This window comes from Hemitrygon akajei, chromosome 5 (assembly GCF_048418815.1).
Source record: "Hemitrygon akajei chromosome 5, sHemAka1.3, whole genome shotgun sequence".
Taxonomy (NCBI): Eukaryota; Metazoa; Chordata; class Chondrichthyes; order Myliobatiformes; family Dasyatidae; genus Hemitrygon; species Hemitrygon akajei.
Genome location: NC_133128.1, coordinates 110,674,257 through 110,694,027, shown reverse-complemented (window position 1 = coordinate 110,694,027; position 19,771 = coordinate 110,674,257). Strand labels below are relative to the sequence as shown.

The 19,771-nt window shown below is 43.3% G+C and overlaps 1 protein-coding gene across 6 annotated transcripts in view; it reads right to left on the bottom strand.

Moving 5' to 3' along the window:
* ttll4 (tubulin tyrosine ligase-like family, member 4) overlaps positions 1 to 19,771 on the bottom strand; it is a 108,636-nt gene that overhangs the window by 12,027 nt on the left and 76,838 nt on the right. For all 6 annotated transcript variants that reach the window (XR_012098990.1, XR_012098991.1, XM_073046178.1 and 3 more), the window contains 6 exons: positions 16,063 to 16,185; positions 14,702 to 14,800; positions 14,153 to 14,287; positions 6,710 to 6,826; positions 6,188 to 6,278; positions 2,682 to 2,892 (listed from right to left, as the gene is read on the bottom strand). Coding sequence is in view for 4 of the 6 variants with exons in the window: in XM_073046178.1 (XP_072902279.1) it covers positions 2,682 to 2,892; positions 6,188 to 6,278; positions 6,710 to 6,826; positions 14,153 to 14,287; positions 14,702 to 14,800; positions 16,063 to 16,185 (776 nt within the window). In the remaining 2 variants the exon portion in view is untranslated. The remainder of the gene's footprint in view (positions 1 to 2,681; positions 2,893 to 6,187; positions 6,279 to 6,709; positions 6,827 to 14,152; positions 14,288 to 14,701; positions 14,801 to 16,062; positions 16,186 to 19,771) is intronic.

The following is a 19,771-nucleotide window of genomic DNA, read 5'->3' as shown; positions in this document are numbered from 1 at the left end:
TTGGCAAACAGTTTGGAAATTAACTGCTGAGAAATTTGCAAGAGGATCACATTTCAAATGCAAAGCTGAATTAGCAATTGGCAATGCAGGCCGCAATGACAATTGCATAACTTGCAATACTAATCCAACTGTCAGTTCAAATCAAATCAAATGTACAGCAAGATCTGTACATAGACATGTATGCAAACTCGCTCTAGGGGGTGGAGGTGAGCTGCTTTCCTGAATTGCCCCAGCCCCTGTGGTGAAGGTGCTGGCAGGATGCTGTTTTTTAATTTTATTTAGAGAAACACCACCGTAACAGGCAAGCCCACACCATCTAATTACTTGGAGCAATGGAGGATGACAGGTGACCTGATAGAGGTGTATAAGAATGATGAGTATTGATTGTGTGGATAGTCAGAGGCTTTTTCCTAGGGCTGAAATGGCTAACACTGCCAGCAACAGTGGTAAAGGCAGATACAGTAGGGTCTTTTAAAAGACTCTTAGATAGGTACATGGAGCTCAGAAAAATAGAGAACTATGTGGTAGGGAAATTCTAGGCAGTTTCTAGACTAGGTTACATGGTCGACACAACATTGTGGGCCAAAGGGCCTGTATTGCGCTGTAGATTTCTATGTTCTATTATACCCATTTGACCAATTAATCTACTATCCTGTACGCCTTTGGAAAGTGGGAAGAAACCAGAGCACTGCAGGAAACCCATGGGTTCAAGGGGAAATTGTACAAATTCCTTACAGACAGCAGCAGGAATTGAACCTGGATCGCTGGCACTAGAATAGCATTTTGCTAAGCACAATGTTACCATGCCGCCCTGTTAGGTCACAAAATCGAGGGGGTAATATAACCCACTAATAATGAAGAAACAAAATTTCCAAGACAATCAGTCTCTGACTTAGAATAGATCTTGCAGGTGGCAGTGCTTCTTTGAGCCTACTCTCATTGACTTTCCAAGTAGTGGAGGCTGTTTGGAGAATGCTGCTGAAGAGATTAGATTTTTGCATTAAATCAAATCTGCAAAGATTGTGGTGGGCAGCTGATAAATGTCACCATGCTTCCAATGCCAACACAGCATGCCCACAACTCAAATAGCTGCATTACACTAACCACTAAGCTACTGTGTTACCCTGACAATTACAGGCATAAACATTGTTTCACTGAAGGGAACCCACCCTACATTTCATTCCCTGAGACCATAAGACATAGGAGCAGAATTAGGCTATTTGGCCCACTGAGTCTGCTCTGCCATTCAATCATGGCTGATCCATTTTCCCTCTCAGCCCAATCTCCTGCCTTCTCCCCGTATCCTTTAATGCCCTGACCAATCAAGAATCTATCAACCTCTGCCTTAAATATACATAAAGACTTGGCCTCTACAGCTGCTGTAGCAACGAATTCCACAGATTCACCACTCTCCGGCTAAAAAATAAATCCTCCTCATCTCCATTCTAAATGGATGCCTCTCTATTCTGAGGCAGTGTTCTCTGGTCTTAGACTCTCCTTCCATAGGAAATGTCCTCTCCACATCCACTCTATCAAGGTCTTTCACCATTCGATAGGATTTAATGAGGTCACCCCTTATTCTTCTGAATTCAAATGATCTTCATATGACAAGCTGTTCAAACCTGAAATCATTTTTGTGAACCTCTTTTGAAACCACTCCAGTTTCAGCATATCCTTTGAGTTCAGGGGCCTAAAACTGCTCACAATACTCTGTGAGGCCTCACCAGTGTTTTATAAAGTCTCAACATTATGTCCTTGCTTTTATATTCTAGTCCTCTTAAAATGAATGCCAACATTGCATTTACCTTCCTCACCACATACTCAACCTGCAAATTAACTTTCAGGGAATTCTGCACAAGGACTCACAATCCCTATGTGCTTCAGTTTTTTGTATTTTCTCTCCATTTAGAAAATAGTCAAGCCTTTCATTTTTTCTACCAAAGTGCATAACCATACACTTCCCAACACTGAATTTCACCTGCCATTTCTGTGTTCATTCTCCTAATCTGTCTAGGTCCTTCTGTAGCCTCTCTACTTCCTCACAGCAACCTGCCTCTCCATCTATCTTTGTATAGTCTGCAAACTTTGCAACAAAGCCATAAATTCTGGAACACCAACCAGAAAAGGCTCCCTTTATTCCCACTCTTTGCCTCCTGCCAATCAGCCATTGCTTTATCCATGCTAGAATCTCTCCTTTATTACCATGGGCTTGTAGCTTGTTAAGCAGCCTCATGTGTGGCAACTTGTCAAAGGCCTTCTAAAATCCAAATACACAATATCAACCTATTCTCTTTTGTCTATTCCGCTTGTTATTTCTTCAAAGAATTCCAACAGATTTGTCAGGTAAGATTTTCCTTTGAGGAAACCATGTTGACTACAGCCTAATTTTATCATGTACCTCCAAGTATCCTGAAATTACATCCTTAACAATCAACTCCAAGATCTTCTCAACCACTGAGGTCAGACTAACTGGCCTATAATTTCCTTTCTTCTGCCTCTCTCCCTTCTTGAAGAGTGGAATGACATTTGCAATTTTCCAGTCTTCCGGAAGCATTCCAGAATCTAGTGAATCTTGAAAGATCATTACTAAAGCCTCAACAATCTCTTCTTTAGCCACATCTTTCAGAACTCTTATTCTCTCTCTACTTCAGAGACAAAGACTTTATAACATTTTGCAGTACCTTCCTGCCTGTTCTGGCCGTACTTTTGCTCCCACAGGTCAAGCAAGATGTTATAATACCGGGGCTGTTCAAAAAATTGGAGATAGCGTGAGGACAACAGGCAGGGGAAGATCCGTTCGAATTGTCCCCGACGACTGTACTCATCCTCTGACTCCATTAACATCCGAATATCTTCAGGGGTGAGGATGTCCAACAGAGTGGAATAGAAATCCTGAAAGACAAAGAAATTAAATATAATTAAATAGCACTGCCCTGCCTTTAAAAAAAAACATTGCATCATTAATGTCTTGTTTTGAACAAGCTTTTTGTTCACTATCTTTTTTATGTATAAATTTTACATTGTCTAAATGACATATAGAACATCAAATTATACATATATAAGACAGTGATGCTACTGTAAATTTTTCCACTTTAGTTGGACTTGCTTTACATCGCACCTGCATTCTATCACACATGCATATGAGAATAGACTTGACCTAAGCATTTGTTATAAGGGGCTAATATTTAGATTGGGTGGCGAGGTGAAGATACCTCTCTTATCAAAGGAGGTACAAGGTACTCCTTCCCTCCTCTAGCCTGTAGATTACCCTTGGGCAAGATACCTTGCAGCTGCTTAGCCCCTGATCAGGGTCACATGAAGCCATGGGAGCAGGTAGTGGATAGTCATATTAGCAGCTAGTGCATTTCACAAGTCCTGGTTACATGACCACTGACACCAGGCAGACAACCTATGGTCTAACATGTCAATCATGGCCTCCTCTTGTGCCAAGATGAGGCCACTCACAAGGTGGAGGAGCAACAACTTATATTCCGTCTGGGTACCCTCCAATCTGATGGCATGAACATCGATTTCTCCTTCCAGTGAACATATTCCCCACCACCCCCCATTCCTCACTTTGACTTCTTACTTCTTCTCACCTGCCTATTATTACTTACCCCTGGGTCCCTTCCTTCTTCCCTTTCTCTTCTGGTCCAATCTCCTCTATCAGATTCTTTCTTCTCCAGCCCATGACCTTTCCTACCCATCTGGCTTCACCTATCACCTTCCAGCTAGCCTCTTTCCCCTACAGCTACATTTTTATTTTGGCTTCTTTCCCCTTTCTTTGCAATTCTGAAGCAGGGTCTCAGCCCGAAATGTCAACTGTTTATTCTTTTCCATAGATGCTACCCGGTCTGCCGAGTTCCTCCAGCATTATGTGTGTGTTGCTTTGAATCTCTGAAGAATACTGATAATGGATGGGGTCACCTATCTTGTAAAGACACTACTTAAAAGGTAATGCCAAACCATTTTTGTAGAAGAATTTGACAAAAACAATCATGGTCATGGAAAGACAATGACTGCCCATGACATACAACATGGAACATAACGAACAACGAACGTTTAGATAATAAACCCACTGTCAGACTTCACTCTAAGTGCAGTCTTAATAATCAAATCTATGCAAGATGATTGAACAGTTTTTAGATCAATTGATTTAGATTACATGTTAGCTCAACATAATATATTAAAAACTGATTTGCAGTATTTCATGTCTGGCTAAAATTTGATTTGCCAACTCTTCCTATTATTACTTCAAGATGGCGGCACGACGCAGTCTGCAGCGGCCTCTCTGGAGTTGATATCTGTTATTTGTCAAGCGGAGTGCCGTGCACAATTCTAATCTAATGAAAAACGGACGTGGGAGCACAGAGGAACATCTGGAAATCTCCAGGAAGGCCTTCTTCGTTGCTGCTGCTGCTGTGAGGTCCGGGTCTCTGCTGAGAAGAACAGGCCCCCAGTCCTCAGGGTTGCATTGCCAATGGCTGGTGGCGGGGGCATCTTAATACGCTCGGCAGAGGATGGTGCTCGGAGAAGCTGTGCCGGAGGGGATGGTCGGAGGCTCGGTGGTTCGACGGACTCGGAGTCCACTGCGGTCAGGTCGCCTTCACTGTGTGCTGTGTCTGTGAGGCTGGGTTCGACGGAGCTTTCATTGTGTGCTGCGTCTGCGAGGCTGAGTCAGGCGGCACCGTGGAAGTCCATAGCAGGGGTATTCCCTTCTGCCGCCGGCATGGAATGATGGGTCTATCGGGACCCTGAGGACTTGTGGAAACTGTGTGTGGTGGTTTCTTTCGAACTTATAGTCTTTTAACATCTTTGGACTATTTTTACCGTGCCCATGGTCTGTTTTTTAAATCAAATTATGGTATTGTTTGCACTGTTGTAACTATATGTTGTAACTATGTGGTTTTGTGCAGGTCTTGTAGCTTTAGTTTTTGGTCTTGTTTGTCTGGTGGGTTTGGAGCTCCTTTCCGGGAACGTGCTAAGATGGTAGCGCGATATTAAATAATATGCAGCAGCCTCTCCGGATTCTGGATTGGGGATTGCCAAACGTTACGTGGATTTTCTGGTGTAGTCTATTTTGTCATGTGCTTTGTTGATATCATTCTGGAGAAACATTGCCTCATTTTTTAACTGCATTGCATTTGTGGTTTTTAAATGACAATAAACTGAATCTGAATCTGAAAGTTGACTCGTGGCTTTGTATATTTTAGTCGGGACTGTGCTAACTTCATTCACGGTACAGCTATAACAACTCAGCATCCCTAAAATCCCTAACAGATTTTGCAAGATGCTGGAAATCTTGAGCAACACAAAATACTGGAGGAACTCAGCAGGCCAGGCAACAACTATAGAGGGGAATAAATCCTTCATCAGGACTGGAAAGGAAAGGGGGTGGGGGGTTCAGAAGTCAGAATAAGGTAGGGGGAAGAGTACAAGCTGGCCTCCCACCTTCCCTCCTGACCTCCCTTATTTGGTTCCATACTTCACCTTCCTCTCCTTTTAGTGTCAATCAACTGCTGTCTATTGTTGCCTCCACCCATCACTATTTCCACTTGTCACTCCTCCATCCGCCCATCACCTTCTCTCACCTGGATTCACCTGCCAGCTCGTGCCCCATCCTTTCCTAATGACTTCAGTTCCCCTCTATCTTTCAGTCAGAATGGAGAATCTCAACCTAAAAAACCAAGATTGTCCATTTCCCTCTAGAAATGGACCCATTCCTGACCCACAAAGTTCCTCCAGCAGTTAGTCTATTGATTCTATTATGCTTGTTTGCACAAACTCTACAATGTTAAATCATGGCAAGAAACCCAAACTGACAAAGGTAGATGGCTTCTCAGAATTAATTATTTGATCTCAATTTTTTTTTAAACAAAATAAACTTTATTCACAATAAAAAATATCTACAAGAATAAACCATACAATGCTTTTTCATTCTTTATATTCAAAGTCAATACTTTTAGTACTGTTCTATTACATTTCTACACTTCAATCAATAGCACTCTGCTGCAACTCATGTGGCCCCTTGGTCTCTTCTCCAACCTGGCCCTTTCCTCTCCAGTAGCAGAATAACCCTACACTGTGATCCTTCGCCACCGATGATAGTACATTACTTCAGGCGCACCTGTTAAAATTTTTTTGTACTTCAGGTAATGCACATTTAAGCAATGGAAAAACTACTTGCCTTGGATGGCGATTTCTGACTCAGGTAATATACCCGCTTCAGCTTCTCATCTGGTGAAAGTTCACTACTTTTTGGCCTGGTTGCTGATGTACTGTGGTTAAACAAAGATTATTATTTTCTTCCAAAAAAAACAAAGGAAAGACAAATGCAAAGAAAGTGGAATATTTAATCATCGTGGCTCTCCCCAGCACAATCCTTGGTCTCTGTTGCTGATTAGAGGGATGTATAAAGGGGGATGTCAGAGATAATTCTTGTGTTTAGACAGAGTGGTACCGTAGGTGCATGAAACACACTGCCAGGGCAATGATAGAGACAGACACATTACAAATATTTTTAAACTCAGATAGGCACATGGATGAAAGAAAAATAGAGGGCTATGTAGGAGGAAATGATTAGATTGATTTTGGAGTAGATTAAAAGGTTAGCACAACAATGTGGGCAGTGTTGTACTATTCGATGTTCTAAGATTTTGTCTAGTATATACCCTCCCAACAAAACCTTGAGAGACAGCAAACACCTTACCTTTTTGTGAGATTTGGCGTTACATCTTTTTCAGGGATAATGAATCCAGCTAGATTCAGAAGATCACTTATCATCTGCCCCTTGATGTTAATGTCCAATGGAGAATTTGAGTGCAGACTGAGCAAAGAGATTAAGAAAACTGGAATTTACAATGGTTCAAATCACAGCACAATATTTACCTACATAAATTGTTGCAAGGTAAATAAGTTTAGAAAAGCAAACACTTCTTGAAAACTATGGTAAGAGTCAGCTACTATTTTAAAAAACAAGCCTTCATTAAGAAAATCGAGGTAGATACTGTACTGAAAAACTGAATAAATTGTTGGAAGCAGAAGCAGCTTTTGTAGAGAAATAAATACAACAGTTCAGGTCAGTGAGTCTCCATCTCAACGGTTTTGGTTTGGCTTGCTCTGTTAATCATCTCCAACACTGATGGACTGGCATTTTTCTTAAATTATTATTGAAGGAGTTAGCCAAGCACATGGCCATACCATTGATCCTGTCTGCTCGTACTTAGTCACTCAAATCCTGCAACTCTAGCCTGAAAAAGCAAGCTAGACAGCAGATGGACTGCAATCTAGTGGATCACTGAAATATACACAGGACATTCGACCCATAGCACTGCACCAATTATTGGGTCTTCCCAATGAGTCCAAATCTTGAACACATTCCCTATTCCAATGGTACAGTAGCTTAGCGGTTAGTGCAATTACTAACCACACCAGGGAACATCGACTGGGGTTCTATTTCTGCCACTATCTGAAAGGAGTTTGTACATTCTCCAAATGGTTGTGTGGATTTCCTCCAGGTGCTCCAGTTTCCTCCTGCTTTCCAGTGATGTACAGGTTAAGGTCATGGTTAGTAAGCCATGAACATGCTACGTCGATGCCAGAAGCATGCAACTAATGTGGGCTGCCTCCAGCACAATTGTTGGACTGGGTTGGTCATTGCTGAAAATGGCGCATTTCACTGTATGTCTCAATGTACGTGTGACAGATAAAGCTATTCGTTGAAATGTTATCAACATTGTTATTTTTATTTTTCAACTTTGTTTAATTACATTTTGAATTTTCCCAGTGCATCTGTTTCTCTTTTCAGGCTGTGGGTTCAATCATGGCCCTAATGCTCTAATGGAAGCATTAATACAGCCAAGATTATGAAACCACATGTATGCTATTCTACCAATACATACCTTTTTTGAAGTTTGAATCTTTTAGCTCACCTCTGCAACAGAATCATTTTCTTGTAGTGGATTTGACACAAACCCAACCAATCGTGAACTTAATTTTACAGAAAATAGCAATTTTTGTATTAAAGCAGCATGCAGCACAAAAGCACATAAATTAATATCACTTGTTGTTATGCTTCATCTTGCATTTGTCATTAAAGAGAATTATTACTAAATAAGGCCTCAACGGTGGACTGGTGGTTGATGATGACACATCACAACAGCAGCGAAGGTGAAGAAGGCTACAGCAGTGAAGGATTCCCAGTTGTCTTGCATTCCATGCCACTGGACCCTGCCAAGGACTGTGTGGTGGCCACCTATGCATCAGCCTCCCCACGTTAAACAAAGTTACACAAAGGATATCTCTGTTAAGGGAATCCACCTTAACATCTCAGAGCTATACTTTACTGTCACCAAACAATTGATACTAGTGTACAATCATCACAGCGATATTTGATTCTGCGCTTCGCGCTCCCTGAAGTACAAATCAAAGTAAATAGAATAAAAATTTAAATTATAAATCATAATTAGAAAATAGTAAAGGGAAAGTAAGGTAGTGCAAGTCAGGTCCGGATATTTGGAAGGTGCGCCCAGATCCGGGTCAGGATCCGTTCAGCAGTCTTATCACAGTTGGAAAGAAGCTGTTCCCAAATCTGGCCGTATGAATCTTCAAGCTCCTGAACAAAAAGTGTGTTGGCTGGGTGGGTCTTGTCCTTGATTATCCTGGTAGCACTGTTCTGACAGCGTGTGGTGTAAAGTGAATCCAAGGATGGAAGATTGGTTTGTGTGATGTACTGGGCTATGTTCACGATCTTCTGCAGCTTCTTTCAGTCTTGGACAGGACAACTTCCATACCAGGTTGTGATGCACCCTAGAAGAATGCTTTCTGCGGTGCATCTATAAAAATTAGAGAGGGTTTCAGGGGACAGGCCAAATTTCTTCAGCTTTCTCAGGAAGTAAAGGCGCTGGTGGGCCTTCTTGGCAGTGGACTCTGCTTGGTTAGACCAAGTCAGGTCATTTGTGATATTCACCCCGAGGAATTTATATAGATCCCAGATCTGCCTCTACAATTACCTGAAGACCCAGCAATAAACAACTCCTTTGGAAAACATCATACTCAACTTGAGTGAATGCACTACTACTAAATACTGTTGCACTAACAAAAGCAACATTACCTTATAGGTTAGGTTTAGCAAAAGGCAATTCAATGAAAAGCAGCCTGCATTCACAATGGGCCATTTGTTTTTTAACTTTGCAGATGGAGCTACACAAATACCCATGTACAAAACTTAAAAAAGACAAAATGGTGGGCAATACAGGAAAACTGTGGTTAGAAAGGCTCAAGGATATCATATTTGCTTGTGGTGAACTATTGTTTTTCCAGGAGGAAGGAAATGTACTATGTTGGGGACATTAATTAACCAATTTGATATACAATGGATTCCGGTTAATTGGGTCACATTAAGACCAGTACACTTTGGCCCAATTAGGCAGCTGCCCCAATTAGTTGAAGTTTCATGGAAAGAGTTAAAAGGGTATTTAAAAAAAAAGACAAGCTGTAGCGGTGTGCTACACGCAGCGCTAAAATAACGACACGGAGTCGGTAAACTGCAATTAAAAATGATTTTATTCGAACTTCACAGCCTTGCTTTAAAGCCTCCCTCATCCCGCCCTCCCGGGCGCGGATGCTCTAAGGGACACGTACTCACAAACCCCCGCAGGCTTTTTCCCTTTGTTGCAGACCTGGCCTTTGTGCCTGAGCGCTGGCTATTTGTGAGCCGGTTCGAGTGCGCTAGGAAGTGGGTCGCCACATAACCCCCCCCCCCCCCCCCCCCAGAACCGGCGATACACCCCCCAATGTCCACAGTCTGGGCCGGACCCTGTTTGGGAGGTCGGCCTCTGCGCCGCGGTGCCGGATCACCAGGTATAGCGCCAACAGTTCCCAGTCAAAAGCACTGTATTTGAGCTCAGGTGGCCGCAGGTGTTTGCTGAAAAACGCCAGCAGTTGCCAGCGCCCCTCGATGAGTTGTTCCAGCACCCCACCGACTGCCATGTTAGATGCGTCCACTGTGAGGGCGGTAGGGATGTCCATTCTGGGGTGCACTAGCATTGCGGCGTTCGCCAAGGCTTCCTTCGTTTGAATGAAAGCAGCAGCGGACTCCTCGTCCCAGGCAATGTCCTTGCCCGGACCCGACAGCAGGGCGAACGGGAGTGCATGATTCGGGCAGCTGAAGGGAGGAAGCGGTGGTAGAAATTAACCATACCTACGAACTCCTGAAGGCCTTTGATCGTGGTGGGTCGGGGGAAATGGTGGACTGCATCTACCTTAGCGGGCAGAGGGGTTGCCCCGTCTTTAGTAATCCTGTGGCCCAGGAAGTCAACGGTGTCGAGCCCGAACTGGCATTTGGCCGGGTTGATTGTTAGACTGTATTCACTCAGTCGGGCGTAGAGTTGGCGGAGGTGGGACAGATGCTCCTGACGACTGCTGCTGGCTATGAGGATGTCGTCCAAATAGATGAATGCGAAGTCCAGGTCGCGTCCCACCGCGTCCATTAACCGCTGGAATGTCTGTGCAGCATTCTTCAGGCCGAACGGCATGCGGAGGAACTTGAAAAGGCCGAACGGGGTGATGAGAGCCGTTTTGGGGATGTCGTCTGGATGCATCGGGATTTGATGGTATCCTCGGACGAGGTCTACCTTGGAGAAGATCCGTGCGCCGTGCAGGTTTGCTGCAAAGTCCTGAATGTGTGGCACAGGGTAGCGGTCCAGTGTAGTAGCCTCATTCAGCCTGCGGTAGTCGCCACATGGTCTCCAGCCCCCTGTCGCTTTGGGCACCATGTGCAGGGGGGAGGCCCGTGGGCTGTCGGACCACCGGATGATCCCCAATTCCTCCAGCCTCTTGAACTCCTCCTTCGCCAGTCGGAGCTTGTCCGGGGGAAGCCGCCGAGCACGGGCGTGGAGGGGTGGTCCCTGGGCCGGGATGTGGTGCTGTACGCCGTGTCGGGGCATGGCTGCCGTGAACTGCGGTGCCGAAACCAATGGGAAATCCGCCAGGACTCTGGTGAAGTCATTGTCAGACAGCGTGATGGAGCTGAGGTGTGGGGCTGGCAACTGGGCTTCTCCCAGGGAGAACGTCTGAAAGGTCTCGGCGTGGACCAGCCTCTGCCTCGGCAGGTCAACCAGCAGGCTGTGAGCCTGCAATATATCCGTGCCCAGAAGCGGTTGGGCTACGGCGGCCAGTGTGAAGTCCCACGTGAACCGGCTGGAGCCGAACTGTAGCTGCACCGTACGGGTGCCGTAGGTCCTTACCGTGCTGCCGTTCACGGCCCTTAGGGGGGGACTCGGTGCCCTGTTGCGGGTGTCGTAACTTGTCGGAGGTAAGACGCTGATCTCGGCACCGGTGTCGACCAAAAAACGGCGTCCCGATCTCTTGTCCCACACATACAGGAGGCTATCCCGACGGCCAGCCGCCGTAGCCATCAGCAGCGGCTGGCCCTGGCGTTTCCCGGGAACTGGCAGGGCGGGCGACAACGGCGGGCTTCTGCGCCCCACCGCTGGTGGTAGAAACACCAGTGTTCGTTGGGTTCCCCACCCCTGCCTCTGGGGCTAGCGGGCTCTGCGGCCGGGCCTGGACTGGTTTGCTGCTGGGAGCGTGGCCTGGTGATCTGTGCGATGGACGCCCCACTCACCTTCTTGGCATTCCACAGCAAGTCCGCCCGGGTTGCCACCTTCCGGGGGTCGCTGAAATCCGCGTCGGACAGCAGCAGGCGTATGTCCTCGGGCAGCTGCTCCAGGAATGCCTGCTCAAACATGAGGCAGGGTGTGTGTCCATCGGCCAAAGACAACATCTCATTAATTAAAGCCGATGGAGGTCTGTCTCCCTAGCCATCCAGGTGCAGTAAGTGGGCAGCCTGCTCGCACCGTGAGAGTCCGAAAGTCCTTAGGAGCAGGGCTTTGAATTCCGTGTACATGCCGTCCACCGGGGGAGACTGTACGAACTCCGCAACCTGGGCCGCTGTGTCCTAGTCAAGGGAGCTCACCACGTAGTAGTAACGTGTGTCCTCTGAGGTTATCTGCCGAACGTGGAATTGGGCTTCTGCTTGCTGGAACCATAGGTGAGGTTGCAGCGTCCAGAAGCTTGGCAGTTTCAACGAAACCGCATGAACAGATGCGGCGTCGGTCATCTCCGGTCCAAAAATCGTTTGGACCGTCGGGGTCACCAATTGTAGCGGTGTGCTACACGCAGCGCTAAAATAACGACACAAAGTCGGTAAACTGCAATTAAAGATGATTTTATTCAAACTTCACAGCCTTGCTTTAAAGCCTCCCTCATCCCGCCCTCCCCGGGCGTGGATGCTCTAAGGGACACGTACTCACAAACCCCTGCAGGCTTTTTCCCTTTGTTGCAGACCTGGCCTTTGTGCCTGCGCGCTGGCTATTTGTGAGCCGGTTCGAGTGCGTTAGGAAATGGGTCGCCACAAAGCTACCAATTAACTCAGTAACAAATTATTTAAATGAAATACAGAAAAAATTAAAGCAGTACCATACTGCAGTGTATTAGTTCCTAGCTATTGACAAAGAAATTCATCCAGTTATACTGCTATGTTCTTTTGATTAACTGTAAATGAATAAAATCAGCACAGATACCTAGTGCAGACAACGGACTGCCTTCATTGTCTTCCTGCATGAAGTAGTATCAAAATCCAACAATAAATTTCCTGGCATCCTGTACAGTCACTACCTCGTGTCATCTTTATCACTTTTCTCATCTTCATTTATCCTTCCTTGGTGTTTTGATACAATGCTTTCGGTCATTGCATCACTTAATTAATCATTTTCATTGTAGAATTCATTTGATTGTTGATACCTTCAAATTCTTCATAGTTCCTAACTTGATGAAGTAGTGAAGTTTGTTTTATTTTCACTCCCAGCTAGTGACTGATACCACTGATGCTATTTAAAAACTATTCACTCTAAGCAGCATGTAGTGTCTAATGGTCACACAAGTGCACATGACTGATGCTAGTTAGAAACTGTTCAGCAACTGTATCCTGCTCCAAATTACTGTTCAGCAAGTCTCCTGGCCCAAATTAAGCAGGACACTGTTCCAAAGAATTGAAGGGAATCCTAGCTAGTTTCCCAATTAGATTTTTTTTTTAAAGAATTGTCCCAAATAAGCTGTTATTCCGATTATCCAATGCTGCTGGATTAAAGAACATGTCTTACATGGGGTTATGAGGCTCAGCGAGCTAGGGCTTATCTCTTTGGACAGGCAACTTGATAGAAGTGTACAAGAGGCATAGGACTGAGTTAATAGGCAAAGATTCTTTCCCCCCCCCCCCCAGGATGGAAATGGCTAATACAAGAAAACATACTTTTAAGATATTGGAGGAAACTACAGGGAGGATGACAGAGGCAGGTTTTTTTTCTACAGAGAATAGAGTGTGTGGACACTGCCAGGGGTGGTGGTAGAAGCAGATACATTAGGGACATTTAAGATACTCTTAGATAGGCATATGGATGATAGAAAAACAGAGGGCTATGTAGGAAGGAAAGGTTAGATTGATCTTGGAGTAGGTTAAAAAGTTGACACAACAGCATGAGCCAAAGGGCTTGCACTGTACTGTGCTGTGCTATGTTCTATGTTCCATAATAGTCTATCTTATCATTTTATATAAATTAACTGAATGGCCCCATGTGTTTATGAAAATAAATCAAACACAATACAAGGGGAAATAATTTTATGGTGATTCGAACAAATTATAAGGGGGCTATCAGAGATTTTTTTTAAGAACAGAGTGGTGAGTGTATGGGTCATGCTGCCAGGGGTGGTGGTTGAGGTAGAGACATTACTGGCATTTAAGGGACTCTTAGCTGGGCACACAGATGAGAAAAGGGAGGGCTAATTGGGAGGGAAGGTTAGATTGATCTTAAAGGGTTGGCCCAACATCATGGAACAAACGTCCTGTACCGTACTATTCTGTTTTCTATGTAATCACTTCTGCTTGCATGATTTTCAGTATAGGTCTCATAAGTAAAGGGGGAAAGAAGGGAGCTGATAGGATGATGAAATAGTGTAAAAGTAAACTTCTACAGAGAATAAACATTGAAAGAACTTTCATGACAGTGTGGAGGTTACTAATTTGTCATCAGTAACTTCACAGAAAAGCAGAGTAAAACAGATGTATAGGTGGGTAAATATTTCAATCTTATACCTTGGTGAAATGTTGACTTCTAGAACCCACATCTTCAAGTTCTCGTCAAGCATTATGTCAAATCCAAACAGTTCATGGCAAGTATAACGATTCTTTACATACAAGTTTATCTGGCTGTTCACATAAGACTCAGACCTGCAAAGCAAGATAAACAACAAATAAAAAATGAAACCACTCACAATTCATGGCTGCGTGAGCAGATTTTGCTCTAACTCCATCCATATGTTTGCAGATGATTCTACCATAGTGGACTGTATGTCAAATTACGATGAGTTGGAGTACAAGAGAGAGATAGAAAGCATAGTGACATGACAACAACCTTTCCCTCAACGTCAGCAACAAAAAAAAAAGCTTGTCATTGACTTCAGGAAGGGTTGTTAGTGTACATGCTCCTGACATCAACAGTGCTGATCAACTCAGCTCTCTAAAAGAAAAGTCACATACAAAAAAAAGACCATACTCACTGGGTTTGCTGTAAAAACAGAAAACAGACTGAGTTTGTCCATATATTCTGCACTTTACCCAACTGCTACTCATTTTATTACTCACGATATGATAGTTTTGATGATCACATCTTTCATTTGCTCCTGTAATTTTTCAATCTTCACTCCCTTTTGAGTCAGATACACCCACAGTGCTTTAAGACTCCTAGAAAGATGGGGGGGGGGGGGGGAAAACAGACAAATGATCAACTTTATTCGTAATGTATGTTTATACATATTTGCTGTGTTGTGTTGGTCAGGACGTGAAATGCAACAAAAAAAAAGACAATTGTAAAGAATTACATAAAAATGAGAACAAAGAATTACATAAAGAATTCATATATGTGGCCCAACATGGAACAGTACAACACAGGAACAGACCCTTCAGCCCAAAATGTTGTACCAGACCAGCTAAATTAGTTATCAAACACCCGCTAAACTAATTCCTTCTGCTTACGCATTGTCCATATCCTGTACATTTACATATCCAAGAGCCTCTTGAACACTCATATTTGCCTACACTTCCACCTTAGGCCACACATTCCAGACACTCAACACTCAAAAAAAAACTTGCCCCACACATCTTGCTTGAATTTAACTCCTCTCACCTTAAATACACTTGTTCTAGATATTAAGTATTAGACAATAACACTAAGCCTGACAAAAACTTTTGTAACTTCAAAAGACCAGTACAAGTAGTTAATAGATGGCAAAGAACAAGAAAAAAAAACAGAATAACCTCAGTATGGATGAAAAAGGATCTCCATAGGAATGAAACAGAGGCAGAGACAGGAAATGGAGATGTTGAGATCAGATCAGCTGGAAATAACTAAGGAAAAGAAAATGCACACAAAAAGCTGGAGGAACTTTGGGTCAGACAGCATCTATGGAGGGATGAAAGCTCAAAGCCGCCCATTGTGTAAAATGCAAGTGTTTAGTGGTAACAAGAAATATAGAGAGTTAATCTATTATAAAATTATTGTGCTTTATTTTCTAGCTTGCTTTTAGCACAAGAAAATGGAATTTTCCAACCCTGATCTAGATAAAGGCATCATTTCTGAGGAAATCTTGAATTTGATATTGAACTTGAATATGTATTTGATAACACAATGTTCAACCATGGTGCAAGAGTGATGAAGGTTACTTTGTCCTGACGATTTTCCATCTGCCTAGCTGAGTGTACCAGCAACAAGACTCAAACAGAACAATGTTAAATTTGAAACACAAGATATTCTGCAGATGCTGGAAAAACCAGAACAGCACACACAAAATGCTGGAGGAACTCAGCAGGTCAGGCAGTACGATGGAAATGTTAAATATGAGTCTATTAAGAGGTGTACTCATCTAGGTGAATAGAAAGTCATACATCACATTCCTAATGCATTCCAGAACAGGATCACTGAACAATGGTCCAAAACTTCTACTTACCACTTATGTCCTTGACAAAGCTTTTCACTACAGTTGGGCTTGTATTCAGCATTTAGTTTATTTACACTGTAGTTTGTGAGATGCATAAATTTGTTACCAAGCGTCTTCATGGAAGATGAATACCTGGACAATAAAAGTAAAATATGTAATTTTGCACAGAGGAAATGGGTTGAACTAACACTGGCAAATACCATTATTTCATGGAAGTTGTAGTGAGTAGTACTGTATTCAATACATTCAGTAAAATATGAACACGAGTACTGTTACACAGGTACCTGCTTAATGCAGAAGTGTAGTGCAAAATACTCCTAGCATTGTAATTTACACCAACAATAAAACCAGTAAGTTCTACCGGTCAGAAATCTTAAGGAAAAGTAAAACACAAATACAAGTAAAGGTCTTGGCCCAAAACATCAACTGTTTCTCTTCATGAATGCTGTCTGACCTGCCATGTTACTTCAGAATCCTGTGTGTGTTGCTCAATGGAATAAAAACAAACAGGTAGGAAGTAAATTGTAACATACACAAAATGCTGGAGGAACTCAGAAGATCAGACAGCATCTATAGAGAGGAACAAACAATCGACGTTTTGGACTGAGATCCTTTATCAGGGCTGGGAAGGAGGGAAGGATGCCAGAATAAGGTGGGGGAGGGGAAGGAGTGCTAGCTGGCAGGAGATAGGTGAGAGCTGGGGAGGAGGAAGGTAGGGACAGAGCAGATGAAGTGAGAAGCTGGGAGGAGATTGATAAAAAAGGTAAAGGGGCTGAAGAAGGAATCCAAAAGGAGAATAGTTCATGGGAAAAAGGGAAGGAGGAGGGGCACCAAGATAAATGGGCTAACTGACCTGACAGTCAGCCTCCGTGGAGCTGCTGCCTCACAGCTCCAACAGCCTTGGTTTAAACCTGACTTTTTGGTGCTGTTTGTGCAGAGTTCATACCTGCTCTCATGGGCTACTGTATGGTAGGACAGAGTCACAAAGTAATACAGCATGTAAATTTGTCTGTTGGCCCATCAGGTCCATGATGACTATAACATCCTCCTGGCTAGTCCTAGTTACCTACATTCCGCAATTGTACCCACCTTGGCCAGTTCCACTGGCAGCTTGTTCACTACCGTCTCTTTAAAGCTGTTAACTCTCAGGTCTCTTTTAAACCTCTCCCTTTCTGTATTTATGTACCAATCTTTCCCTGTAATTTATGTCCTCTAGTCCAGGTAGTATCCAGCAGTCCAGTACTATCATCCTCTGCGTACATCTACATTCATTAGTTTTCCTAAAATGTTTTGTCCCATATTAGAACATCCTATAGATCACTACAGGACAGTGCAGGCCCTTTGGCCCACTAAGTTGTGCCAACCTTGCAATCTACTCAAAGATCAATCTAATCCTTCCCTCCTACTTAATCCTCCATTTTCTTTTCTATCATCCATGTACCCAAGAATTTCTTAAATGCTCCTAATGTATCTGCCTCTCTACTACCTCTAGCAGAGCATTCCATGCACCCACCACTACCTGTGTAAAGAACTGCACCTACTGCAAATAATGGACTACCTTCATTTAGAGGATTGCATCCTCTAAATCTTTATTTTTATTGTAATATTCAGAATGAGTGTTGGTACCTTCAAATTCTTTGCATTTCCTAACTTGAAGTAGTGAAATCATTTCATTTTCACTCTTGGCCATATCTGGCATCTCCAAGCCTGAATGCATGAAATCTTGGTGAGTAAAGCAGTTCCAAATTGTCTTACTGTTTATTGTTTACCAACTGTGACAAAAATTCATTGATTTTTGCACACTCACACGCAACTGACAGCTTAAAAACTGATTGCTCTAAGCACAATGTCCAAAGGCCACACAAGTGCATACACTAGTTAGAACCTGTTCAGCAATAGTCTACTGCTCCAAGACGTACAAAAAAGCTGGATGAACTCAGCAGGTCGGGCAGCATCCGTTGAAAGAAGTAGTCAATGTTTCGTGTCGAGACCCTTCGTCAGGACTGTGTAATAGCCCGACCTGCTGAGTTGATCCAGCTTTTTGTATGTCTTGATTTGACCACAGCATCTGCGGTGTACTTTGTGTCTACTGCTCCAATTAAGTAGCATAGGGAATTCTGGCAGTTTCTCAATTTAGTGTCTGTTCTTTAAGAATCGTCCCAAATAATCAGCTGCCCCAATTAACTGATGGCTCAAATAATGGGAATCCACTGTATTCAAAGCAGAAATTGGTTCTTAATTAGTAAGGGCATCAAAGGTTACAAGGAGAAGGTAGGAAAATGGGGTTCAGAGGGATAATAAATGAGCCATGATTGAATGGCAGAGCAAACTCAAAGGAACAAATGACCTAATTCTGCTCCTATTTACTTGTGGTCACATCTTCTCTCACAGCATGTTCCAGGCACAAGCTCCATCAACCATACTTTCAACTGATCTAAATCCTTTGACGGCTTTCTTCACTGCCCACGACCCTGCTAACTTTCATGTCATGTACCAATTTATTAGCCTTAACAGGAGCTGCACAGCAGTATAATTGTCAGCACAATATTTTACAACACCAGCTTTAAGAAGGGAGTTGAATTCCCTTTTGCCGTCTATACATTTCCTGGTGCTCTGGTTTCCTCCCACATTCCAAGGTCAAAAGTGTTGTGGGTTAGTAAATTATGGGCATGCTATGTTGGTGCCAGAAGTATAGTGACACTTGCACCTGTCCCTGGCTCATCCTTGGATTATGCTGGTCATTGACACAAAAGATACATTTCACTGTATGTTTCAATGTAGATATGACAAATAAAGATTAAAGCTAAGCATTAATTGTCACGACACATTTCACTGTATGTTTCAATATACGTTTGCCATCAAATCAGTGAGGATTGCGCTGAGCTGCCTGCAATTGTCACCATTCCTCCAGGATCAACATACGAAACGTCTAAATAACAGAGGGCAAACACTTAAGGTGATGGGGGTAATTTCAAATTTGATGTGAGGGGCAAGTTCTTTTTTAAAAACAGAGTGGTGGGTGCCTGGAATGCATTGCCTGGAGTAGTGGTTGAGGCAGAAATATCAGGGACTTTTAAGAAACATTTAGATAGGCACATGAATGTGAAGAGAATGGAAGGATTCTGTAGGCAGAAGAGATTCATTTAGTTAGCCATTTGATTACTAATTATTTGGTTTTGCATAGAGTGGACTGAAGGGCCTGTTCAAGTTCATTGTCATCTGACTGTACCAAATATATAACCAAACAAAACAATATTCATTCAGATCACAGTGCATCCACCAAACATTAACACACACACCGCACACAAACCAAAATATTAACATAAGTTAATAAAACTCAAATGCATGCAGCATGCAGGTAAACCGTAAACAGTTCAGTACATAGTAAAGAGCACATTGACTTAGTGACAAAACCTTGATGGTAGAAGGGTATTCATTAGTCTCACAGCCTGAGAGAAGGTGGTGTTACCCAGTCTGGCAGTCCTAGTCCTGATGCTTTTGTACCTCCTTTCTATACTAATATTGATTTTCACTTCTCATATCGCTTGTGTCTACTCAAGTGCAAATGCTGTGGAGGCCAAGTCATTGGATATATTTAAAGCAGAGGTTGATAAAATTTAACTAGTAAGAATGTCAAAGCTTACGGTGAGAAGGCAGAAGAATGGGGTTGAGAGGGATAATAAAAACAACCATAACAGAATGGCAAAGCAGACTTGAT